Source organism: Diabrotica virgifera, chromosome 3, assembly GCF_917563875.1.
Source record: "Diabrotica virgifera virgifera chromosome 3, PGI_DIABVI_V3a".
Classification (NCBI taxonomy): Eukaryota; Metazoa; Arthropoda; class Insecta; order Coleoptera; family Chrysomelidae; genus Diabrotica; species Diabrotica virgifera.
In genome coordinates, this window is record NC_065445.1 from 173,273,760 (window position 1) to 173,300,810 (window position 27,051).

General features: G+C 34.9%; 1 protein-coding gene across 1 annotated transcript in view; it reads left to right on the forward strand.

Annotated features, from left to right (window-relative positions):
• The first annotated feature begins 1,488 nt into the window (after positions 1-1,488).
• LOC114334840 (gem-associated protein 5) overlaps positions 1,489-27,051 on the forward strand; it is a 284,268-nt gene continuing 258,705 nt past the window's right edge. Inside the window, exon 1 of the mRNA XM_028284946.2 lies at positions 1,489-1,734. Coding sequence (XP_028140747.2) covers positions 1,630-1,734 — 105 coding nt within the window. The 5' untranslated portion in view covers positions 1,489-1,629. The remainder of the gene's footprint in view (positions 1,735-27,051) is intronic.

Sequence of the window (27,051 nt, forward strand, 5' to 3'; positions counted from 1 at the left end):
AAAAATATTCTTTTAGTCATCTTTTCGGACCCCATTAAAATGCGGATCCGGGGCAGGGGCCTCATGGACCTAGCGGTAAAATAGGCCCTGTTGGTACCAACATAAACAGCTAATCGAACCTCTCTTTCGAAATAAAACAACGCATAGGAAAAGCAAGATCAGCGTTCGTAGCGATGAAGTCGATGAAATCTCTTTTCAAAAGTTTCGACTTACAACTTGTACCAAAATCTCAGTTATCAGATACAAAATATTTTCGACGTTATTATACGGAGTAGAGGTCTAGACACTTTCTAAATCTTTTTAAAGAAAACTGGAGGCCTTCGAGATTGGTGTTATAGAGGCATTTTAAACATTTCATGGGTTGATCGTGTGACTAATGTTCAGGTCCTACGGTACGTAGAGTGGGCAAGGAATAGGAGATTATTAACACAATCAAAGAGGGCAAATTGGAATTGATTAATGAATATAGATAAATATGGCTTATTGCGACTCATTCTTCATGGCAAGATATTTGGAAAGAGAGACCAAGGAAGAAGAAGAATATTTTAGTTTCAAAACTTGAGGAAGTGGTTCAATACATCTACAATCGGACGATTTGAAGGTCAATTTGAATGGTTATGGTAAAATCTGGTTTATGTCTCTTCAACTATTTTGTCTATCAAAAACTATGTTCAAGCTATGTCTATCAAAAACAGTAGTTTTCTGAAAATAAGGCATAACTACAGCTATACTGGTATTGGATAAGTGTGATGCATTCATGAAAACATGATAATTCTAATGTCATTATAGAAGCACATTTTCTATCGCTCTTCTTCAATTTTTTGAGTACTTTTCTGAGGATTTCTGAAGCCATGTTTTCTACAATACGATGCATCATTTTTGACAACGATTTCATATGCGACACGCAAATATGCATGAAGAAAATGAGACTCTCTTCTTTCAATAACTACATTTTCGTTAACTTGACTGTAGCTTCAGAATAATAGCTTTTCAGACCTAGGTCCTATGGACATTTTTAATCTACGCATTGAAAACTATCATTGACCAAACTTTCGTTAAATTTGACCGGGGCCACTTTTCCATAAGGAGTGTTGAGAGATCCTTTTCACAGTAGGTAACCACTTTTTGCAATATCGTACCTACTTTTGGAAGCACTGGCTGATGATTATAGGTGTTTTCCACATGCCATCTAGTCGGTGAATTTTTTTCCATTTTTGCCCCTCATATAATAAATAACTATTTTATTTGATTTTCCATTTTTTATCGATAATTGTTTCCTTTAAAATAAATTAAAATGTAATTATTACCTACCTGTAATATTAGTATATTTTAAATATAAACCAGTTTATATCATGTAAAGCCTACAAATTAAAGTCTCATCAATAAAATTATACTTGTTTCAATTAGAAAGTGCAATAGAACTTACAAATATTAAAATTTACTGAACTTTGAATCTACAATAATTTTGTCAACAGCGATAAACATTAGAAAGTTATATACATATTTGGTGTGTTAAGTACATAGATATTTTAGTACTATTATAGTGGTTAATAACAGAAGTGCCTAACCGTATATTCCAGAGCATGTACTACTTTAGGATGACAAAAATGTTCTTGTGATACTCAGATCATGGATTATCAAACTTTTCTTGGAGATAATCCAGAATATCCAATGTTTGATCCTGATTACAGTTATTCATTTCTGTCGCATTTTACAAATTTCACAATGATTATGGTATGTACAATTATTTGATTACAAAAAATATTAATATTTCATACATTAATATGTGATATATTATTTATTTATACATACAGGATGATAATTTGTCACAAAGTCCTGTATAATATACAGGGTGTAACAAAATACAGGTCATAAATTATATCACATATTCTGGGACCAAAAATAGTTCGATTGAACCTAACTTACCTTAGTACAAAAATGCACATAAAAAAGTTACAGCCCTTTGAAGTTACGAAATGAACATCGATTTTTTTCAATATATCGAAAACTATTACAGATTTTTTATTGAAAATGGACATGTGGCATTCTTATGGCAGGAAAATCTTAACAAAAAATTATAGTAAAATTTGTGCACCCCATAAAAAATTGTATGGGGGTTTTGTTCCCTTAAACCCCCCCCCCCCCCCCAACTTTTGTGTACGTTCCAATTAAATTATTATTGTGGTGCCATTAGTTTAACACAATATTTTTAAAACTTTTTTGCCTCTTAGCAAACTTTTTCGCAAAGCCAGTTTTTATCGAGATATTTTGAATATTTTTGTCAAATCCACCACATATTTGTACAATTGTTAGTACGATTATAGAGACCTGACAATAATATGAAAATATATTTATAATTTACATTTTTAGGTATATTTTGAACCATATTAAAAAAAGCCACATCTCGATAAAAATTCCTTATCTCTTAAAACAGTTTAGGGGGGTTATGGGAACAAAACCCCCATAAAATTTGTATGAGGTGCACAAATTTCACTATAATTAAGAATGCCACATGTCCATTTTCAATAAAAAATCTCTAAGAATTTTTGATATATGGAAAAAAATCGATTTTTATTTTGTAACTTCAAAGCAAAGGGCTGTAACTTTTTTGTGTATTTGTACTAAGGTAAATTAGGTTCAATCGATCTATTTTTGGTTCCAGAATATGTGATTTAATTTATGACCTGCATTTTTGTTACACCCTGTATATTATAAATACATGATATGTTTTTTATTTTATGGTTTTCCTTACAGCTGTTTATTTCTTGATGGTCATTTTTACAATTTGTGATTTTTACTTTAAATATAAGATTAGCTCACTGTTCGAAAGTTCGAAATATTTTTACTTCTATGTTAATTTCCAAATTTCTCTAATTTATCGTTTTTCCCATTGATATGTATTTCGATTTGGTCTCGGTCTTACTTATTTTTATTTCACTCTCTTTTGCCAGTTTCTAAAAGTTTGTAATTAATTTCCTTAAGTTCTCCTTCTGATCTTATTTATAAAACCACATGCTCGGCATATGCTAAATCGGTAGGCTTACACCGGTCACGGATTAAGAAAGAAATGAAAGAATTTACTGGTCCGCTGTAGTTTGACTATTTACACATGGGCGCAGTAATTTTTTATTTGAGGGGGTTCTTATATAAATCAAATAATTTTAAATTTTAGGTGTTTGTATAACCTCAGAAGCCTAAACGACATAATTTCATGATTCTTTATAACAGTTCATTATCCGTAGCCAAAAATCAATATACCTAATATTAATTGTTGCATGAATATCAATATAATAAAAATAAAACAAATTATAACTTATAAAAGGTAGAAGGCTAAACGTTGCTGTATTGTTGATGTTTTAATTTAATCTCTAAAATGGTTTTATACAGGGTGTTTCATTGGGAAACGGAAATACTTTACTGGTGAATAGAGGTCACCGAGCCGGTTCTAGATATATTACATTTTTTGCCCTACCGACTTTTATAACCGAGTTACAGGGTGTTTTATCGATTTTGCCCATTTCTTTCCTAAGCCATAACTTTAGAACCACCCTGTATATTTTTTTGATATTTGGTACACATATGTCTCATTCAAAACCCAAACGACCGACATACTAACCATAAGAAAAATCCAGGTCCGGATTAACAAAAAATTATAAAGTAATTGTGACCTTAAAACAACACCCTGTATATTGAAATTTTGAAAATCTGTTTGCATATTTGAAAAGAGCACAAAAAAGTAAGTTTAATTGTTCGCTTCAATTTTTCGGCCAGACAATTTTATGACTATAATTTTGAAATTATATTGAATTTTTTAAGATCTTTGACATTAAAAAGCAGATATTATTAACTTTTAGTTATAAATTATTAAAGTTAATGAATAAATACTCATTTTAAAAATATTCAATACTTGTTTACCACATTTGAACGACCCCATTACTGATAACAAGAAAAATCCAGGGCTGGATTAAGAAAAAAATACAAAGTAATTGTGACCTTGAACCAACACCCTGTATATTGAAATTTTGAAAATTTGATTGTATATTTTAAAAGAGCATAAAAAACTGCGTTAAAAGGTGCATGTCAAATTTTTGCGCAGATAATTTAATTACGGCAATTTTGAAATCATATTGTATAGAGAGTACGCATCTGCTCGGGAAAATGTTCTAGTCAGGTGTTTTGCATAATCTTACTCCTAAGTTAGTATTAAGTTTTTGCTAAGAAACGTATTTCTAACGAAGGTGCATTGTACTTTATTATTTATCTTATTATTTTTCCTTAAATTATCCTGTTTATTAAATTTTAATCAAAAAATTACTAAAAATTCAATAATTAAATAGATATTGGCCCTCTACGCACCCGAAGTATACGCTTATGTTACTGGTATACCTAAAATATTACAATCGACCTGCCGATTCGTTTGTTTCTTTATTAATCCGTGACCGGTGTATCCCTACCGAATAGACTAATTGTGAAGTAGTATTGGCAACTGCGCTTCAACCAGTACTTTACTTTGTACTATCAAATCATGTTCATTTTTTTTTAACAAAAACTTGGTTTGTTGTCGTCCTGCTACATCTGCTATCTACCTTAGTATTCTCTTATCATCATCAACTTTTATGCGTCTACTTCTGGGCATAAAGCTCCCTCAGCTCTTTCCATCTGTATCTGTCTTGTGCGGCTTGCATCCAGTTAATAACATTACGCTTCAGATCGTCGGTACATCTGGTTGGTGGCCATCCCTCCGTAGTACTTCTTGTCGTGGCATCCACCCGACAATACCTTTTGTCCAGTGGCGTTCTGAGCATGGTTCCGCGGAACCAGGACCCGGGCCCGCAGGGGCCCGCTCTAGCACGCTCTTTGCTCACTACACAAGTACACAATAGAAAATGTAACTTCTTAATAAATTTTTATTTTTGTGTAGTTATTTATAAATAAAAACGAAGAATACCTATTTATCAAAAAATTTGAAAACAAAATTAATAATAGACACAAGGAAAACTAACTTTTGGAAGGTTCTGTACTTGTTTTACCTACTAAAAGAAAGTGAGCAAGTTCTGGTTTCAACACATGTAAAGAATTACCGCCTGTAGGTACCTTTTAACTCAAAAACTTATATTTATATCTGCACGTTTCATGAATTAGTTGTAAACTAGAAAGTTGTAAAATTTTGCAAATTGACACAGTCATTGCAAGTTTTATACATTTGGCAAGGTTATAAAAATGCCTAATCCGTAATCCCAAGACAATTACCTCGACGAAAGATGCTTCTTTTGGTTGTATTTATAGCATCATCATTCTTTAGCTTTTACTTTTAAGTAATAATTCTTGATAACTGAAATAAATATAAATAGTCTAGGGCGCATCTGTTTTGAGCTGGACGTTGAGAGGTGACTCAAATTATTTTTTTGCAGAAATTGCTTGAAAATAACTCAAATAATAATATTTGAGTTATCCTCCCACTTAAAATGGTCCGGAACATTGTTTAAATAATCAAAATGTCAAAAAATTAAGGAAAAATTCGATTTTTTTCTTCGTATTTCGATTATAACTTTAAAAGTATTCATTTACGAGAAAAGTTGCACTGACATAAAAGTTGCGTAATTAAATTTCCTACAACACAGGATTGGTTAAAAATTTTAAAAATTGTCACTCTTGTTGAAAATAGCAATAAATGGAGGAAAAAACCATAAAAAAACAAGTATTCGCATTTTACGTTTTCAACCATTCATGCTACACATAGGACCTTCATATTTTTTCCAGAAAAACTGTATAATATAATAAAACAATACTGTAAATTTCATTAAGATCGGCTTAATAGGTTTTGCAAAATAAATTTTGCAATCCAGCTTTCGCAAAAAAAATTCATTTTTTCAAAATGTCGCAGGACTGAAAATAAAGGAGATAACAAGTTGAATTTTTTTTGCATATAGAAGAGTAGGTACTGTACCTGTCATTTGCAATTTGCAAAATTAAAATCGATTAACTACCACGGCGTCAGGAATTTCTTTAAATAAACATTAATTTTTGGTGCTACGCGCAGGACAGCGGTGTTCGATTCACACAAGTTGATTTCCACTAAAATTTCTTTCAATCTTTATCTATTATATTATTTTCTTCCTCTATATTTTGTTCCTCTATAGTTTGTTGTATTTTAATATTTTAGTTCCACAAAAACCAAACTAATTTGATTATTGTTTGTGAAATATTGTTTAAACAATTGCATATGTTTAAAAATAATAACCTTTTATTCTCTAAATTAAAATATATGAACAAAGAAAAAAAGCAAAAAAATTGCTAAAAAAAGTGTTATTTCAAAAGACAGAGTATGTGTTTTTATTTTGCAATAAACAAATTTATTTATTTATATCGAAATGTACTAAAAATTAAAATGTATCAATAATTATCAAAGGTCATTGGAATGCCCAATCAGAGCAAACGTATCCGCTGTCCTGCGCGTAGCACCAAAAATTATTGTTTATTTAAAAAAATTCCTGACGTCGTGGTAATTATCCGATTTTAATTTTGTAAATTGCAGATGAAAGGTAAAGTATTCTATAAGTAGTAAAATATTCAACTTGCTGTTTGCTTTATTTTCGGTCCTGTAACATTTGGAAAAAATAATTTATTTTGCGAAAGCGGGATTGCAAAATTTATTTTGCAAAATCTATTGACCCGGTCTTACTGAAATTCACAGAGTATTATTTTATTATATCATAAAGTTTTTTAGGTAAAATATGTAGGTCCTAAGTGTAGCATAATATAGTTGTAGTTTTATGGTTTTTTCGCAATTATTGCTATTTTGCAATAAGGGTGACAATTTTTAAAATTTTTAACCAATCCTATATTGTAGGAAATTTAATTACGCAACTTTTATGTCACTACAACTTTTCTCGGAAATGAATATGTTTAAAGTTATAATCAAAAAATGAAGAAAAAATCGAATTTTTTCTTCATTTTTTGATATTTTAATTATTTAAACAATGTTCCTGACCTTTTTGAGTAGAAGGATAACTCAAATATTATTATTTGAACTATTTTCAAGCAATTTCTGCAAAAAAATAAATTTGAGTCACCTCTCAACGTCCAAATGTACTAATATTTTTACAGATGCGCCCTGGTCTAAAACAAAAGTAAGGACAACTGAACTAACAGGTATTGTTATACTGTATATATACTTTTAGTATATTATACTTTATAGTGTATAAACTAATACGTATCAGAACTTCCGTTGGTATGAAAAACGATAGCATTAATATTAATTTACTGTTTTAAATTAGCTGAGTTTTTATAAAAAATATATGACGATTTATATTTAATGTTTATTAAAAACTTTTAATATAAAATGTGTGTTTTTATTGGGCGGGGGGCCCGCATAATTGGGGGGGCGCATTATTGGGCGGGGGCCCGCATCATAACTGGAACCAGGGCCCGCGGATCTATCAGTACGCTACTGCTTTTGTCCATCGGTTGTCTGATAATCCGACGACGTGTCCTACCTAGTTCCACTTTAACGATGCGATTCTTTTGACAGCGTCTGTTTGGGATTCGGTCTCTCAGGAAGACACCCAACATCTGACGCTCCATAGCCCTCTGAGTTACGCGAATCTTGTTCACTACCTTTTTTATGTGTGTTAGTGTTTCCGCTCCATACTTGAGTACAGGTAACACACACCGGTCAAAGATTTTCCTTTTGAGGTCTATAGGCAAGTCAGATTTAAATACATAGTTTAATTTACCAAACGCTGCCCAGGCTTATCCTATGCGACGTGGAGCTCACATGTCTGGTTATCTCTGCCCGCCCAACCGAATTTCATGTCGCAAGTAGGTAGGTACTTATAAGAAGCAGTTTGCTCAATATTCCTTCCATCAACAACATTACGATTTAGCACCAGATTAGTAATTATTTGCGTCTTGTTCATGTTAATCCTTAGGCCGTCCTCTAAGTAAGCGTGATATAATTTTTTTAACATTATTATTGCATCATCTATACGATCGGCTATAAGGACGATGTCATCTGCGAAACTCAAATGACTGAGTTTCTCTCCATTTATGTTGGCAACACAACCATATTCGTTCAGATCTGCCTTCTTACAAGTGTGTTTCTAAAAGCGTCGTGAATAGTGTAGCAATATTTACTGTAATAACTTATAATTTTAATGAAACTAGCGGTTCGTATTTATATACGACTTTATTTATATAACTGTCCAGACGAATTTATTTTACAGACTAACTCTATTTACAAAATTCGTTCCTTATACAGTATGGTGCAAATGAGAGGAATAAATTCGTTATTTCGTAAACCGGCGACTTTAAGGAAAAATCCCGAAACAGGTTCATTTTTATTTTTAAATTATGATATTTTGGCATATATGGCATACTAGTGACGTCATCCATCTGGGCGTGATAACGTAATCGATGATTTTTTTTAAATGAGAATAGGGGGCGTGTGCCAGCTCATTGGAAAGGTTATGTAATTCTCTATTCGAATTATTTGTACAGGGTGTAAAAAAAATGTTTTTAAATTAAATTATTTGACAAAAAGAAGGAGAATGTATGTAATTTATTTAATTCAAAATACATTTTACTGCTGTCACAAATCAGAAAAAAATGTTTATTTCACAATAAACATTGCTTTTCGCTTAAACTAAATGTTCAAACTTCCAAGAGGCAAGTGGCTGGCGGGAGCTGGCTTGAACATTGAATTTAATAGAAAACCAATGTTTATTTCTTAAATAAATATTATTTTCTGTTTACCGAACAGTAAAATGTATTTTGAACTAAATAAATTACATACATCCTTCTTTTTTGTCAAATAATTTAATTAAAAAAATTTTTGGACACCCTGTATAAATAATTATGTAAATATTTATATTACTGAATAGATAATTGAATAACCTTTCAAATGAGCTAGCAGACGACCCATATTCTCATTTAAAAAAATCATCGATTACGTCATCACGCCCAGGTGGATGACGTCACTAGTATAACATATATGTCAAAATATCATAATTTTAAAATAAAAATCGACCTGTTTTAAGATTTTTCCTTAAAATCGCCGGTTTACGAAATAACGAATTTATTCCTTTCATCTTCACCATACTGTATATTGAATACAAAATACCAGACATTTTCTCGAACGTTCCAGAAAAACGAAACCGCCCATCACTAGTAATCCGTGGCCTTGACTGTCGAATATTCACGAGAAATCGTTTCCTCACTCGTTCGGTGAGTCATTGTTACAGATGTCTCCTTACGTGACGAGCTGTCGAGACGGAACTTGTTATTTGCGGTCGGTAATTTCTCACACTGCTCCCTTCTTAAGACCTGAGCGTCCCGATCAGCAACTCTAGATGAAGGCCCAGGATGGCAGAATCTACAGGATTCTCCAGCTCTGCATACACCCCTCAAGAAGAAGTAACAGTCTACTGTCTTTGAAGGGTACGACATCCTTGGGTTAATGCAACACACAGTAATTCGTACGCAGGCTTCTCTGAAGATCACTTCAAGCATGCTTCTCACAATCTTCCAATCCAGATTTTCTACTGCATGGCCTATTTTTGGTAAAGCCAAATTTTTGATGTCATAATTACACACGATTTTCTTCAAATTAGTTGGAGCACGCCATATGTTCTCGTAGCTGGGCGTGTCCGTATAAGACGTTCTGGTTACCATATACCTACAGCAAAGATCGAGGACCATCTTTCAATCGCAGTACTCTTCCAATTTTAGGTTGCTGATTTCTTAACTCGTCCAGGCGGCCGAACTTTCTATTGAATCCGGGCGAGATTCCTTTAGTCATCTCGAGATCTTGGGCGACACAGTGGGCTAGAGAGACGTCTTCTGGAACAATAAACAGATCTTGTTGAACTTCTGTGGTCACGCCGAATCTAGCACTCTTTCTCTCTGCGTAATTTGACATAAATTCCTTAAAACTTGGTTGTGCAGCATCTTTCATCTCCTGTTGGAGGACTCGGTTCTGTTTCATTTGAGCCAGCGTATGGTGCAAGACGATTTATGTGAATGAATAACTTTTGGTTTACCGTTTGACAACTTCTTAGTTCTGTACATTACGTCATTTATTTTCTTCTTAACTTCATACGGACCTTCCCATTGTCTTTCTAGTTTAGGACACAAACCTCGACGACGTTGTGGATTATAAAGCCAGACAAGATCACCTACTTCGAAGCTTTCATGCTTGCATCGAGAATCATATTGATCTTTCATTCTGTCACTGGCTATTTGGATGTGTTGTCGTGCAAGTTCATGAATGTTGTTCATTCGTAACTTCAGGCGGTCGACGTATTCGTCGCCCGCAACATGTTCCTCGGAAGGTCTGCAGCCAAACTCTAGGTCGCAGGGCAAACGAACTTCACGACCCAACATCAGGCAGGTTGGTGACTGACCTGTAGGCCGAGCGGTAGGCCACCAGGAATAAAAGAATATGCTGGTCCCAATATCGCTGATGTTCAGATACAACTTTGGATAAGTGTTTACCCATCGTTCGGTTCATCCTCTCGACCATTCCATCTGATTAAGGATGCAGGAGTGTCGTTCTGGTCTTATTGACACGAATCAATTTACAAATGTTTTGGAAAAGAGCTGACTCAAAGTTTCGCTCTTGGTCGAAGTGGATCTCCAACTGAACACCAAATCGGCTGAAGAATTCTTTAAAAACTACCTCCGCAACGGTAGCAGCTTCTTGATTTGGTAATGGATAGGCCTCGGTCCATTTCGTAAAATAATCCATGGCTACCAGGATGTATTTATTTCCAGCATCGGTTTCTGGAAATGGACCTGCAGTGTCGATTGCTACTCTTTACATAGGACTGCCAACATCGTACTGTCTCATGGGTGCTTTCTTTTTACCAACTGGAACTGGACCATTACTGGATGATTACTGGATGCACACACATAGGGGCGCTGCTGTTTTTATTTCTCCCTGGTCCCTTCCACATCACTGGTTCGAAACAAATGACTGTGAATGAAAATCCCTATATCTTTCAGCAGATTGTCCAAAAAATAAATATTTTTGACTACATTTTCGAGAGAAAAATAAAATAGAAAATAGGTAAACCTATTTGTGCCAAAGCATAATAATATGTGCATGTGTGCCAATAAAAACATTGTGCGTATAAACTTTTAACTAGTTTTAACAGAGATAGCAGTGTGCAGTGTAGTGTATCTTGAATTTTAGATTCTTTGATGTCAGCAGGTTTAATATAAATAAATCTAAATCCAGATCCAGAATGTCTGTCTGTAAAATTTGAGACACAATAAAATTATCACGAAAACGGTAGATCTGTGCATGTATAATAATCTAGGCTATGCTCATAATTGTTTTCTGTGTTGTCTACATACTACATATACGATCATAGATTTTAGAAGTACCTGATTAACCACAATCACATATGCCGCATACGCCGCATACCATAGATATATAATACTCTAGATTGCGCCCTGCCATCTTAAAATGGGTGACGATTGCGACAGAGATAAATGAGGCTATTTGGTCGGTAGTCTCTTTCTAATTCAAGGGGAGTATCGACGACGTCCCCGACGAAGTCAGAGGCCCGGTGGAAACAGTAGAGACTCCAACCGGGGAAGAAATAAGAGAAATCATACATAGTATGAAAAACAACAAAAGTGCAGGTAGCAATGGTATTACTGCAGAATTAATCAAGGTCAAGCATGGGGGAGAAGCACTTATAACGCGAGTATGTAGCCTGTTGACGAAAATCTGGGAGCGAGAGGAAATGCCGGAAGTATGGAGAGAGGCCATAGTATGTCCCATTCATAAGAAGGGAGATAGAGCAGTGTGTGAAAACTATAGGGGTATCACTCTCCTAGACGTAACATATAAGGTACTCGCCAGAGTCGTAAGAAGCAGACTGGAAAGGCACTTAAACGAGCAGGTTGGTGAATACCAGGGAGGATTCAAAAAGGGCAGATCCACCATAGATCAAATATTCGTATTGAAAATGATTCAGAGCAGTACATACGAGCAACAGTTAAAGTTAAACCTCCTCTTTATAGATTTCAAACAAGCTTACGATTCTGTGATAAGAAGGCGTTTGTACCAGGCCCTAAGAGTACTTGGAATTCCGGAAAAGATGATCAGACTCGTAAAAATGACCTTAGTGAAGACCGACAACAGAGTAAGGATAGAAGGAAGCCTATCAGAAAAATTTGAAGTTAAAAGGGGATTAAAGCAGGGAGATCCGCTGTCCACAGTACTTTTCAATTTCTTGTTGGAGGCGATATTGAGAGAGAGTGGAATACGAACGAAAGGTATGATCTTTGACAACAGAAACCAGGTTCTGGCCTTTGCGTACGATGTAGTGCTAATGGCAAGAACGGAAAGGGAACTGCTGAGGATTTTCAAACTCTTTGAAGTAAAGGCTAAGCAGTATGGATTGAGAATTAATGAGCAAAAAACAAAGTATATGGAAATGGGACAGACCTCAGATGAAGACACAACGAAAACTACCACAAACAACGAGAATAAAGAGTATTGCTTCAAAAAGGTGACGGAGTTTGAGTATCTTGGAGTAACGCTAACAAGTAAAGGAGAAGAAAGCCAGGAAATTGAAAAAAGAATCTCGAGAGGAAGAAAGACAGTCGGAGCCCTACACAAACTACTAAGAGCCAAAAACATCTCCAGAGAGGCAAAATTAAGACTCTATAGAACAGTGATCCAGCCCACAGTTCTTTACGGGAGCGAAACATGGGTCATGAACAAAAACCAAGAAAATATGCTGAACGTCTGGGAGCGGAGTGTCCTAAGGAAGATATTCGGGGGAGTAAAAAACGATGAAGACGTTTGGAGGAGACGAACAAATGCAGAGATCAGATAGCTGTACCGGAAACCAGAAAACAAGCCAGATGGTCAGAACAAAGAGACTAAGTTGGTTAGGTCATCTTGCGAGAATGGCTGACGGAAGGTGGGCAAAGGACTCGCTGCTGCGAGGGGAAGGAAAGAGGAGAAGAGGACGACCCAGGAAAAAGTGGCTAGAAGCATGTAAGGAAGACCTGCAAACAATCGGGATATCAAATTGAAGAACTGCGGCCAAGGACAGGAGAAAATGGAGAAAAACCGTTGAGAAATTCCAAGCCATGGGCCTTTAAGGCCTGTTGAGCTATATTATATATACCTATATTTGGTCGGTAGTCTCTTTCTAATTCAAGGGGAATATCGACGACGTGACTATCCCACTTTATCGAATATTATGTTTTGACGGTTCGAGCTGGTGGTGACGAGAAATGGTCTTTGGTTCAGAACGCTGATAATCGTGGTTCGAATCCCATACTAACTTTACTTTTTTTATTTTTAATTTAATCAATATTGCGTTTATTAGATATTTTTACATCTGGAAAATGGACCTAAGTATATCTAACAGATAATAAATGTATGTATAGTAAGTTAATATTGGAATACATACTATAAATTAATAAATAACAATTCTTCGTAGACATTTGTTAACAAAGACCTGCAATTTGTCTGTAAGGGATTTTGTCACTTTCCAGGTTTCACATCCATAGAGGAGAACAGACATAACATTTGACTGAAATATTCGGATCTTTGTCCTTGTAGTATATTCCCCAGACCTCCAAACAGGGTTAAGCAATATTAAGCATGCTGAATGCTTGTTGAGCTTTTCGTATCCTCATACGAATATCGTCTTCTGTACCTCCGCTTTCTGTTATGACACTTTCAAGGTACGTGAAGTTTTCCACATTTTCAATCTGCTTGTTGTCGATATTGAATAGCGTGTTGTTCCTTGCATTTATTCTCATGGATTTGGTTTTACCAATATTGATTTTTAAACCTATTTTATTGGCCTCAGTGGATAGTGTTTCCAATTGGTCGGCCACATCCTGGAACCTTTGTCCTAACAGGCAGATATCGTCGGCGTATTCTAGATCACTTAGGCGTGTGGTTAACGTCCATTGTATCCCTTTTGTGTCGAAGTCTAGTTTGGAGAGAACATAGTCTAGAGCAGTGGTTCCCAACCTTTTATGTGTGGCGACCCACCTTCTGATGTTTTTTCATATTCGCGACCCATCCCTCACCCATGATGTTATATATTTACGGTATTCAGCTACTGTAAGAGCCACGCCGCGACCCACCTGAAATCCGCTCGCGACCCAGTAGTGGGTCACGACCCACCGGTTGGGAAACGCTGGTCTAGAGCTATGTTAAACAGAAACGGAGAAAGCACACATCCCTGTCTGACTCCAGTAAGTACGTCAAATTCGTCACTGTTGATCCCATTGTGTGTCACGCTGCACGTCGCCTCAGTGTACAGTGACTTTATAATGGAAATTATTTTATGAGGAATGTTTCTTAGCTCTAAAATTTTCCATATAGCAGCATGAGAGAGGATGTCAAAAGCACGTTCGAAATCAACAAAAACCATGTATAGAGGTGTGTTACATTCAACCGATTGTTCCATTATTACCCTCACAGTATTAATGTGATCTATGCAGGAAGATTCTGGTCTAAAACCTGCTTGATTCGCTCGAAATTCAACCTTGTTTGTTAATCTTTTGTGTATGATGGTCGTAAAATTTTTATTTATGACGGTAAGCAAGGTTATTCCTCTCCAATTTTTGCACAGTGTGAGGTTGCCCTTTTTTGGAAGTTTATCAATGTTACCTTTTTTCCAGCCCGCTGGAATGCGGTTTGCTTCCCACACCTCTCGGATTATGGGGAGCAAAAGTTCAGCGGTTAGATGCGGGTCAGTTTTAAGTAGTTCGGCAGCAATGTTATAGATTCCCGGGGACCTGTTATTTCTCAGAGATTTGATAGCTGTTATTATCTCCGTTTTGGAAGGGGACTCGCAAGATATATGCAAGTCTATATTCTGCGGGTTTTCGACAATTTCATCTGCGTTATCCCTGGGCGTGCCTAGCATCTCCTGAAAGTGCTCTTTCCATCTCTCTACTTGGTCATCCGTTGTAGTAAGTAATTCACCTGTCTTGGATCTTACAATGTTCGAACAGTTTGGCCCATTTTTTGTTAATCGTCTAGTAATTTGGTACAGCTCTCTAGTCCTGTTGTGTTGTATTGGGATACACCGCATCTCAGTAAACATTTTATTAAGACAAATTCTTTAATAATTAAATGCCCGTGGTAAAAACAAATATGTTTGTTTTTAATAAATACGATTGACCTAAATTACCACATCAATGCATGCGGTTTTTGATACAAGGTCAAGTTGCAATAATAATTAATATATGTTATTTGTAATCTAGTCCAGTCAGCAGTTTCGATATCACTCTCACTTTTGGTTCTATCAAAACAATAAACACGACAATCGACTTTTAATTATACTTTCACGGAGAAAAGATTATTCAATTGGTAGTTGAGATTCCAGCGGGTAACATCGCATTAATCAAATATTATACCACCAGCTACTTACCGTTAAATACTCCAACGTATAAATAAATGTATTAACTGTGAGAGTTATTTACTACATCAACCCTTATGGTCGGGGAGTAACCAACCCTTAATTATCTAAGGTGGCACAGAAGCTAGGAGCCACCATATGGCGATCCAGAACCAGGGAAGAACACAGGACTGGTAAACGGGACGAGTATGGACAAAACGTCTATGGCTGAGGATCTTGCACCTCGACCACTCTAGAAAACAGTGTGGTATGCAGAAAAGGATGGAGACATCAGGCCTGACATGGAGCTAAATGGACAATGGTATGGAAAATGGAACTTGGTATGGAGATGGAACATCGTGGGACAATGGACAATGCTATGGAACGTGCAGCGAGGACTTTTGGTGATACGAACACAAACGTTTAAAGTGGTGAGTCCATATTAGCTATTCTTATGGTATTTCCACGATATTACTCCTGATTCGTATAACCATATAATAACGTAATATAATCGTAATTTAACATACATAATCTAAGTTTTACCTATTTTTATCTACCTATCTATCTATCTATTACCTTATTGGTATTATAAGGAATTTTTTTTACAAATATTATGGTTATTTATAGGACGTAATGATACATTTTTATTTGATATTGATTTTTATTTGATTTTTATATATTTACTAGCATATTGTTATATTTTTATCTTTACTGACTTTTTATACATTTATTATTTTACCTACTGATTTTTATTACATTTTTATTGGTCTACTGATTTTTATGGTGATTTATATTGATTGATATAATGATTTTTTATTGCAATTTACTATATTTTTACTATTTTTGACATAACATTTTATATACATATATATTTACGATACCTCGTAAGACTGTCAAATTTATGCGTTCGTTACGGGTACAGGAATAAGGAAAATTATGAATAAATGAGTAGCAACAAAGTTACTTGGGAAGACTTCGTCAAAATAGTTGAGGAGATTACGCAAGAAGTAACAAGACAAAGTAGAAGGGTCTTGAAGAAGAAAGTACCTAAATCTAAGGATATACAAGAAGAAGTAACGACACAGCTAATTAAATTGTATAACAAATTCACACATTTAACGAAGAAAAATTGGGAAGCGCTATCGGACAAACAAAGAGAAGCGTGCAACAAATATTTCGGAAAAATAAGAGACAAAGTTATACGCTCATTTCAAGCTGTAAACGTAAGAACAGTAGTTCCAAGTTCAATACACCAACCAATCGACAAGGAAATAGAGGAAGAACAAAGCGACGAAGAAGTAGAAGAAGAAAAAAGTGACGAGGAGATAGAGGAAAAAATTGACGAGGAAATAAAAGAGGGAAAAAGCGACATAAAACAAGATATAAAAATATTAAACATGGCTCTGACAATCAACGAATTTTTGAATATTGCAAGCAAGGTATTGCCCAACGAGTTTTATGGAAGCGCAGGGAAACTACAACCATTTTTGGACGCATTAGAGTTACTTGGAAAAATAGCAGAAGGACATGAAGAAACAGCGATAACATTAATAAAAACAAGATTGACTAATAAGGCTAGAAACCTGATAACCACAGAGGATACGATCCCACTTATAGCAGCGGCACTGAAGAAGGAATTAAGAGGCGACACTCCGAAAACGATAATAGACAAGTTAGCAAAGAAAAGCTAGCGAAAAAATACACAACGGAAACAGTCGTAGCAACAATGAAACGGAATGTTAATACGGATAGAACTAAGTTAATACTGGAGGCAGGTAACTTCAAAACACCGCAGGAAGTAGTATCTAAATTTCTATCGATTGATACGACAGAGGAAAACACACAGGGAAGAGTATTCAATTATAGGACGAACTATGACAATAGGAGAGGACAACAGCAATACCGAAGAGGATACATTACAAATACGACAGAGGAAGAAGAAATAACTTCGGACAACGGAACGAAGGAGAAGAAACAGGAAACCAACGGAATTATTCCAACAGAGGATATAGACAATTCAACAACCAAACGTACAGAGGGAACCAGAGAGGAGGACGTAACAGAAACGTAAGGCTACTTGAGTTAGAAGACAGCCAAGAGGAACCAGAAAACCAGCAGTTGGGGTTTTGAATGAACGAAACAAGGAAAGTACACAGTCAGAAGTGGAATATAATATTTACAACTTCGATTTAAACCTAACGAATTTTGTACGAATGAAAACAGGAGTCCTAGAAAACACAAATACCTTTATCATAGACACAGGAGCTGATATTTCAATACTGAAATGTTCACAAGATTTTATGAAGGAACATGTGAAACCAAACACAAAAGCGAATATAAAAGGAGCAACTAAAGGAGAATTACAAACAATGGGAGAAGTTGAAACAACGCTAGAAGTAAAAGGACCTCGATTTGAGCATATCTTTCAGTTAGTGGAACCTAGCTTTCCTATTCCAACCGACGGAATCATTGGGAGAGACTTTATTTCAAACTTTCAATGCATACTAGACTACGCTAACCTTAAAATGCACATTAAAGAGGACAACGATTGTTACATTAGTACAAACATTTTGGATAATATAGATAATGACACGATAGTAATACCGCCTAGATGTGAAATTTGCAGAGTCGTAAAAATTTTTCAAACGCTGAAGAACGACAGGATAGTGGAACAACAGGAAATACAACCAGGAATATTCATAGCGAGAGCAATTATTTCAAGTAATAATCCGTACATAAAAATTTTGAACACAACCTACGAAACAGTAAAAGTAGAGACAAACGCAATCAAAACATTAGACATTAAATTATTCAACATATATAGACTGATCAACGACAGCAAGGATAGGAAAAAGGAATTACGGGAATCATTGAAGTTAGACATTCCAGAATACATACGCGATAAGTTAATATCTTTATGTGAAGATTATTCAGATATATTCGCCCTAAGGCATGACATGCTAACATGTAACAACTTCTACGAGCAGAAACTGAGAGTTAAAGACCAAACTCCGGTATACATTAAAAACTATAGGACACCTCATGCACAAACAGAGGAATTAAACCGACAAGTACAAAAACTGAGAGACCAAGGAATAATAGAACCGTCTACATCAGAATACAACAGCCCAGTAGGGCTGGTACCGAAAAAGGCGATAGATGGAAATAAAGCATGGAGATTATGCATAGATTTTAGACAACTGAACAAGAAAATAGTCACAGACAAATTTCCTTTACCAAGGATAGACTCGATACTAGATCAACTAGGAAGAGCAAAATGGTTTTCAGTTATAGACTTAATATCAGGTTTTCACCAGATACCATTAGAAAAATCATCGAGAAAATACACATCGTTTAGCACAGAAAATGGAGCATTTCAATTTATATAATATTTGTATAATATTTAACCTTGACACCATGACGTCCAAAAATTGTGAAATTTGCTTAGCTGAATTTTCTGAAAACGAAAAATATCAGATACGTTGCCATGGAGATTGTAAACGGTATTTTTGCATCAAATGTTCTGGTCTCAATAAAACAACGGCAAAAACTCTACTGGACCCAAAAAATTCTCATTTAAGATTTTTCTGTACTTTATGTGATTCGCCTAGTCTCAGATATCTAAATGAAAAAATTAACAATCTTTCAAAAAATCAAATACCACAAGAGAATTTTGACTCCTTAATTCAAGTTACAAAAAAACTCACTGATAATTTGCCAATTTTCATCGAGACATATGATTTATTAACCAAAAATGACGGCAAATTAGACTATATTACGAAAAAAATTGACGAGATACATAAATTAAATAACCTGCTAAATCCTGAATATCTTTTAAAATCGATAAGGCAGATGGAACAAGATATTTTCAATATATCGTCAGTTTTTTTCGGCTGTTCCAATGACACGATTAAGGTGCAAGTCCAAGATTCAAATTCATCTGAGATAAAATTGGGACTAGATAGGCTCTCTTCAAACGTAAGTGAAATATCTAATCAAATGAGTAATCTTTCAAATAAACTACCTGCTATACCAACGAAGAAAGATGTATCGAAGAGAGACATTGTGTATGCCACTTCAAGTACTCAAACCGAAGACACTCAACATTTCGAAGCTAGTCCAGTCACAAAATCAAAAAGTGCAGAAGATAAATGCCACTTTGTCGTTATTAGCAACTTAACCCCAATTTACACTCCTATTCAAATAGTTCACTACATTAAAGAGAAGCTAGGTATCAAGGAATATATAAGATGTTATGCCCTTCTTAAAGATGCCAACACAACAACAGGGTCCTCATTCAAAATAGGTATTAAGTCTAAAACATCTATTGACTTATTATTTAATAAGGAAATTTGGCCACCTGGTGTAAACATTAAATGGTCTACAGAATCCTCATGCTCCGAACCAACAACTTCATCTGAGGCAAATATGAAACCGAAGCACATCAGAAGCCCAGTTAGCTTGGAAAATCCAATTACCATTCTAAGTAAAAACAAAAATGAAGTTCAAAACACAAATATACTTACTGACAAGCAGGCCATCGAAATTTGCAAATCTAAAGATCCGTTCCGTTCCCAAATTAATTTCATTAAGAAAGATATTTTGGAACCATCGATAAATTTGGATCCTTTAACACCACCAAGAGTTAGATTAACCAATAACTCAAACAGTCGATATCTTCTAGCAAGATTAAGGGAACCGGATATATTAAAAGCAATTAAGCTACATCTTGCTTTCCTACACGACCAGCCTGCCTCAGTATTTTGTGATGGATATACCAACACCAGTGTGAAACTATTTTTGGCTTCCGAAGGACTACCTACCAAGACTGAGGAACTAAGAAAAATTCTTCTAGAATTTAACGATGCCTATGGAATTGGTCCAGCTGAGGTGGAAGCTGATCTTGTTGCTTATAGGTCCTTTCTAAGTTCAGAAAGAATCATACATCTACAAAAATCAAGGGAATGTCACCGAAATTATTATTCTACTAGCTCTCCAAGACGAAATTTTTAAATAACACGACGTGTTCTGAGGAACTAGAAACCTCGAATAATTTTAGTGATGACAACTTTAGTATGGTTCTGATTAATATTCGTTCTATAAGAAATAAAACTGACGAATTATTTTTGTTTCTGGAAGAATTAGGATTTCCCCCGATAGTTGCGGTTACAGAGCACTGGCTTGAAGTCAACGAGCCTTTTTTTGTAGAAAAATATACCACAATTGCTAGGTATGATCGTCCAAGTTCAGCTCATGGAGGCACCCTAATTCTTTCTAGAAATAATGATTTTTCTCTGATTACAAAATATGACTTCCTGTTAAATGAAGCCTTCTTTGAGTTTTCCCTAGTTTATAATAAAAATCTTAATCTTTACATTATTTGCATCTATAGATCACCTGACTCCCCTGTGGAACTATTTTTTCAGAACCTGCTAAATTTGTTAGATGACTTGCCTCATAGAAGCAGAAAAATTCTATGCGGGGACTTCAACATTAATTATGATGCTGCTTGTGCTACCCAAATGTCCTTGGTCAACATATTTGAATCATATGGTCTCTCAATGCACGTTAATTCTCCTACAAGGATTACAAAAACTTCATCTACCATAATTGACTATATTGTCTCAGATTTCTCACCCCTTGATGTCTGCTCTACAATTATTAATGCGGGATTATCAGATCATGAAGCAGTATTTACGAAGTTTAACATCTTCAGCAAACCCTCCTCGAAAACCCGACGTTTAGGTAGGATTTTTTCCGCTGGGAATTTTCATAAATTTCAAAATTTATGCTTAACTTCTGAGTGGCATTTTCCTTCTGCGGACGTGGACTATAATTTCAAAGATTTTATAGAAAAGCTTGTCTCTATCTTCAATAAGGCATTTCCTTTAATTTCAATTAAGCCAAAACATCACAAACCCTGGGCTACAAAAGGTATTCGCATATCAGCCAAAAATATGCGCTCACTATTGTATATCAAGAAATTTGCTACCAACGTCTCTGTCACTCAATATATCACCAAGTACAGGGTAACCTATCTAAAACTCATCAAATCAGCTAAAAAAGCCTACTATCAAAATCGTATGGAAAGCTCTAAAAGTGTTGCAAAAGAAACTTGGTCCATAATAAACGATCTTCGAAATAGAACTCACGCAGTTCAAACATTTGCCCTTCCAGACCCGGAAAATCTAAACGAATATTTCGTTAATGTGAGTAAAAATATAACTTCTACTATTTTGCCACAAAAAGATCCCATTTCCTATCTCCCCAATTCAGGAGTGTTCTCGAATGCATTCTTTTTAAGACCAATCGATATAACTGAACTGATCCAAACTATCAATAGTATCAAAAGCAAATCATCCTGTAGTACTGATGGACTATCCATAAAAATCTTCTCAAATCTCACAGAAAATGTGTTGGAAAACCTCGTCTCACTAATTAATGATTCCTTTGAAAGAGGCAAATTCCCAGAGTGCCTAAAGATAGCCATTATTATTCCCCTTCATAAGGGTGGTGAAAAATCTAATGCTTGCAACTATAGACCTATTGCCTTACTACCGGTACTTTCAAAAATTATTGAGAGACTCATAAAAACCCGTCTCATGTCCTTTCTCATTGATAACAACATCTTATCCCAAAATCAGTTCGGCTTTTTAACTAATAAATGTACCACTGATGCCTTGTTTTCTGTGTTTCATGAGGTTTACCAAGCACTAAACAATAATCTTTATACTGCCACTGTTTTCTGTGACTATGCCAAAGCTTTTGATTGTGTAAATCACGACATTTTGATTAAAAAACTAAATTTCTATGGGATTCGAGGTATTTCTTTGAATTGGTTCCAATCTTACTTGAATAATAGGAAACAAATAGTTAGAGCAAATGATACTGACTCTAGTCTCAAAAACATTGTATGTGGAGTACCACAAGGTTAAGTATTGGGTCCTCTACTGTTCCTTATCTTTATAAATGACATCACTAACTTAAAAATCGATGGAAAAATTTTTCTTTTTGCTGATGATACCAGTATCACTTGGAGCAACTCAACTATTGCATCTCTTCATGCAACTATAACTTCTGATTTGCTTACGATAAAAACCTGGTCTGACTCTAATTTACTCTCTTTTAACGTGGATAAGACAGTAGCATTATCCTATAAAAGTGCTCTTCAACCCCTGCTTGTTAATAACAGCCAGATCTCTACCGTTGATTCTGTAAAATTTCTTGGTATTTTTTTAGACAGCAACCTCAAATGGTCCCTTCATATCGATGTGTTAAGTAAGAAACTCGCCTCAGCCTGCTATGCTATAAGATCTGTTTCGAAAGAACTCAATTTAGCATCTTCTAAACTAACATATTTTTCTTTGTTCGAGTCTCATCTTCGATATGGTCTTCCTTTTTGGGGTTCTAGTACAGCTGCCCAGTTAGATGTTATTTTCAAATTACAAAAAAGAGCAATAAGGTATCTGTTTGGCCTCAGAAGAACAACACATTGCAGAAGTTACTTCAAAGATCACGGCATTTTAACCCTTACATCTTTATATATTTTAGAAACTGTTTGCTTAATTCGTAAACACATGCATGTCTTTCCAGCAAGGCCTCGTCATGACTACTCCACCAGAAATTCAAATTTTGATGTCTATTTACCGATCCCGTCCTCTGAGTTAGTAAAGAAATCTATATTATATTCCGCAAAAAAACTATACAACCATCTTCCTTTACAACTCAAATCTGCAACATCTTTCCCCAAGTTCCGTAAAATGACAAAAGCTCATCTATCTAAAAGACCATATTATTCAGTAGAAGAGTTTCTGAATGACTAACTAAGAAATTACAGTAATGTACAAGTAACCAAACTTATCTATATTTGGGTGTCACATGCAGCAGCCTAAACTTATTAGTTCCTATGTCTATAAATAGTTTACTTTGTTGTATATTCACTTTGCAATTTCTATAAATTGTTGCAAATATATCGATTTTGTTTTCTTTTCTTTACTTTATTAACTTATATTTTGTATTTAGGTATATTTTTTTTATATTGACGATTTATCAAATTTCAGAAAATTGTATTTGTTATTGTTATTGTTAGATATTATTTATTTATTTTTTCTGACTTTAATTAAGCTTTGTCCATAAAATTTGTATTTTCAGTGACAATAAAGCATACTTCTATTCTATTCTTTACCAGATTACCTTTTGGATTAAATGTAAGCCCAAATAGCTTTTCAAGGATGATGTCAATAGCATTTTCGGGATTAACACCAGACAAAGCATTTCTCTACATGGACGATATAGTAGTAATAGGAATATCCGAAAAACATCACCTAGACAACCTGAAAAAGACATTCGAGACATGTCGAAAATTCAATTTGAAACTTAACCCAGGAAAATGTCAATTTTTTAGAAGAGAAGTAACATATTTAGGACATGATCTTTCTCAGGAAGGAGTATCACCAGACAAAGCGAAATATGCAACGATTGAACAATACCCGACACCTAAGACAGCGGAAGAAACAAAAAGATTCGTAGCATTTTGTAACTATTATAGACGCTTTATTCAAAATTTTGCTGAAATATACAGACCACTCAACAGTTTATCAAGAAAAGGAGTAGAATTTTTTTGGTCAGAAGAATGTGACAAAGCATTCAATAAGCTTAAATCATCTCTGATAAAGCCACCGATCCTAAAATATCCGGATTTCAATAAATAATTCATACTAACAACAGACGCATCCAACGAGAGTTGTTCAGCAATTTTAAGTCAAGACGGAATAGACCTACCAATAGCATACGCATCAAGAAGTTTTAATAAAGGAGAATGTAATAAACCTATAATCGTTAAGGAATTACTAGCGATTCATTGGGGAATCAATCATTTCAAATGTTATTTATATGAAGCACCAACATTTTTAGTAAAAACGGATCATAAACCACTAACACATTTATTCGCAATGAAAGAACCAACTTCGAAACTTACAAGAATCAGATTAGATTTAGAGGAATACGATTTCGAAATAGAATACATAACAGGGAAAAATAACTACGCAGACAGCCTTTCAAGAATAACATTACATCAACTAAAGAACCTATACATAGACAATACCCATATATTAGCTATAACACGAGCTCAAGCAAGAGAAAAGAAGAAGGAAGCAAGGCAAACGAAGGCAGAAAGTGAACTCGCACTACAGCCAGAAGCCCCCAAACAGACAGTAAGAAAGGTACTAAATAATTTAGAGGCGCATAGACTACCAATTTTGTCTTTTGGAGCAGAACTAATCTCACCAAGACTGAGCATTAGGGTCAAAAACAAAATAAAGTGCAGCAAGAGCATAGCCACAGGATTCAATCATTTTGATTTAAACCAAATGTTGGCACAGCTTGATAAGCTGGCGGTAGAGAATGCAGTACGTAAAGTAAAAATATACGTAAACGATATTATTTTTAAAGTGTGCACAATCGAGGAATTTATTAAACAAGGAAACGAAATATTGAAGAATGTAGAAATATACATATGTGAAGTACCAGAAACAATAGAAGATGACAAAGAAAAACACAGGTTAATAGAAGAATATCATAATCATTCGATGTTTGGAGGACACGTAGGAAATAACAGACTCATAAAGAAGCTAAAAGCAAGATTTAGATGGAAAAATTTGGAAAAAGACGTAAGAAAATACGTTAAACAATGTCATAAATGTCAAATTAACAAATCGAAAAGAACACATGTCGAGGAATTCGTGATATCGGACACTTCTTCCAAACCATGGGACATAGTATACATAGATACGATAGGTCCATTCACTAAAAGTAACGAAGGTAATAGATACTGTATAACAATGTTATGTGAGCTTACTAAATACGCGGTCAGTATACCCGTGTGCAATAAAGAAGCAGAGACAATAGCCCGAGGAATTTTTGATCATTTCATACCAACATACGGACTCATGAAGCAAATAAGAACAGACCAAAGCACAGAATATAAAAATGAAGTAATGCAGGAACTAACAAAGCTACTAAAAATAGAGCACAACTTCTCAACGGCATACCATCCACAGTCCATTGGAAGTTGCGAAAAACTACACAGAACATTAAACGAGTACGTAAGAGCATTCATAGACGAAGACAGAGAAAATTGGGATGTGTGTTGCAGGATGTTCACATACTGCTACAATACAACCCCTAACGCGTATCATGGTTACACACCGTTTGAACTGTTATATGGCAGGAAGGTTAACCTACCAGAAGACCTTACACAGGAGATTCAACCATGTTACAATATAGATGCTTACTACAATGAGTTACGCTACAAACTACAAAGCGCACACGAGAGAGCTAGAACCTTCTTACTAAAACACAAAAAAGAGCGACAAGAAAATAACAAGCGCAAAGCAACACCACAACACTTTAAAATAGGAGACCTAGTCCTGGTAAAAAGGGAAGAGAATGGTAAGTTTGATAGTCTTTATGTAGGCCCCTTCACAATAACAGAGGTAAATAATGTTAATTGTAAGATCAGATTGGAAAACAATAAAATCAGGGAAATACATAAGAATAGATTATATGCTTACAATCCGAGAACACCGTAAGTGACAAGTGGAACGGGAACAATGTTGATAACGAACATTTTCACTTTTATTTTTTGTATTTAATTATTATTTATAGGAAAAAATGTATATATTGTACTTAGTAAAACGCAGTAAGCAATTGGTGGTACTATTAGAAAAATTTTCTTTCTTTTCCGTAGTCAGAAAATTTTCGGAAGGAAAGGAAGATGTATTGGGATACACCGCATCTCAGTAAACATCTTATTAAGACAAATTCTTTAATAATTAAATGCCCGTGGTAAAAACAAATATGTTTGTTTTTAATAAATACGATTGACCTAAATTACCACATCAATGCATGCGGTTTTTGATACAAGGTCAAGTTGCAATAATAATTAATATATGTTATTTGTAATCTAGTCCAGTCAGCAGTTTCGATATCACTCTCACTTTTGGTTCTATCAAAACAATAAACACGACAATCGACTTTTAATTATACTTTCACGGAGAAAAGATTATTCAATTGGTAGTTGAGATTCCAGCGGGTAACATCGCATTAATCAAATATTATACCACCAGCTACTTACCGTTAAATACTGCAACGTATAAATAAATGTATTAACTGTGAGAGTTATTTACTACATCAACCCTTATGGTCGGGGGGTAACCAACCCTTAATTATCTAAGGTGGCACAGAAGCTAGGAGCCACCATAGTGTTGTGCAGCTGTTTCTGCTTGTTTTGCCAGTTCTTCAGCCCACCTTCTTTTGTCTCTTCTTGCATTCCTTTTAACTGCTTTATTTAGTGTTTCATATTCTTGTTGTCGGTTCGTTCTTCCTTGTACAGTTCTTGCTTGCAAAATATATTTTTTTCGTTGTTTTCTTTCCTCGATAAGATTCCAAGTTTCATCTGATATCCATTCCTTTCTATCTTTCTCTTTTTTGCCCAGTTTGTCTTCAGCTATTTCTGTCAGAACATTTGCCAAATCTTCCCAGCTATTTACTTCACGTTCTCTTGTTTTTACTTGAAGCTCCTCCCTAAACATGTGTTTTCCTGGAAGAGTTTTTAATTTGTTTAGATTATATGTGGGTCTTCTAATAGTTAGGTCTAGAGGCC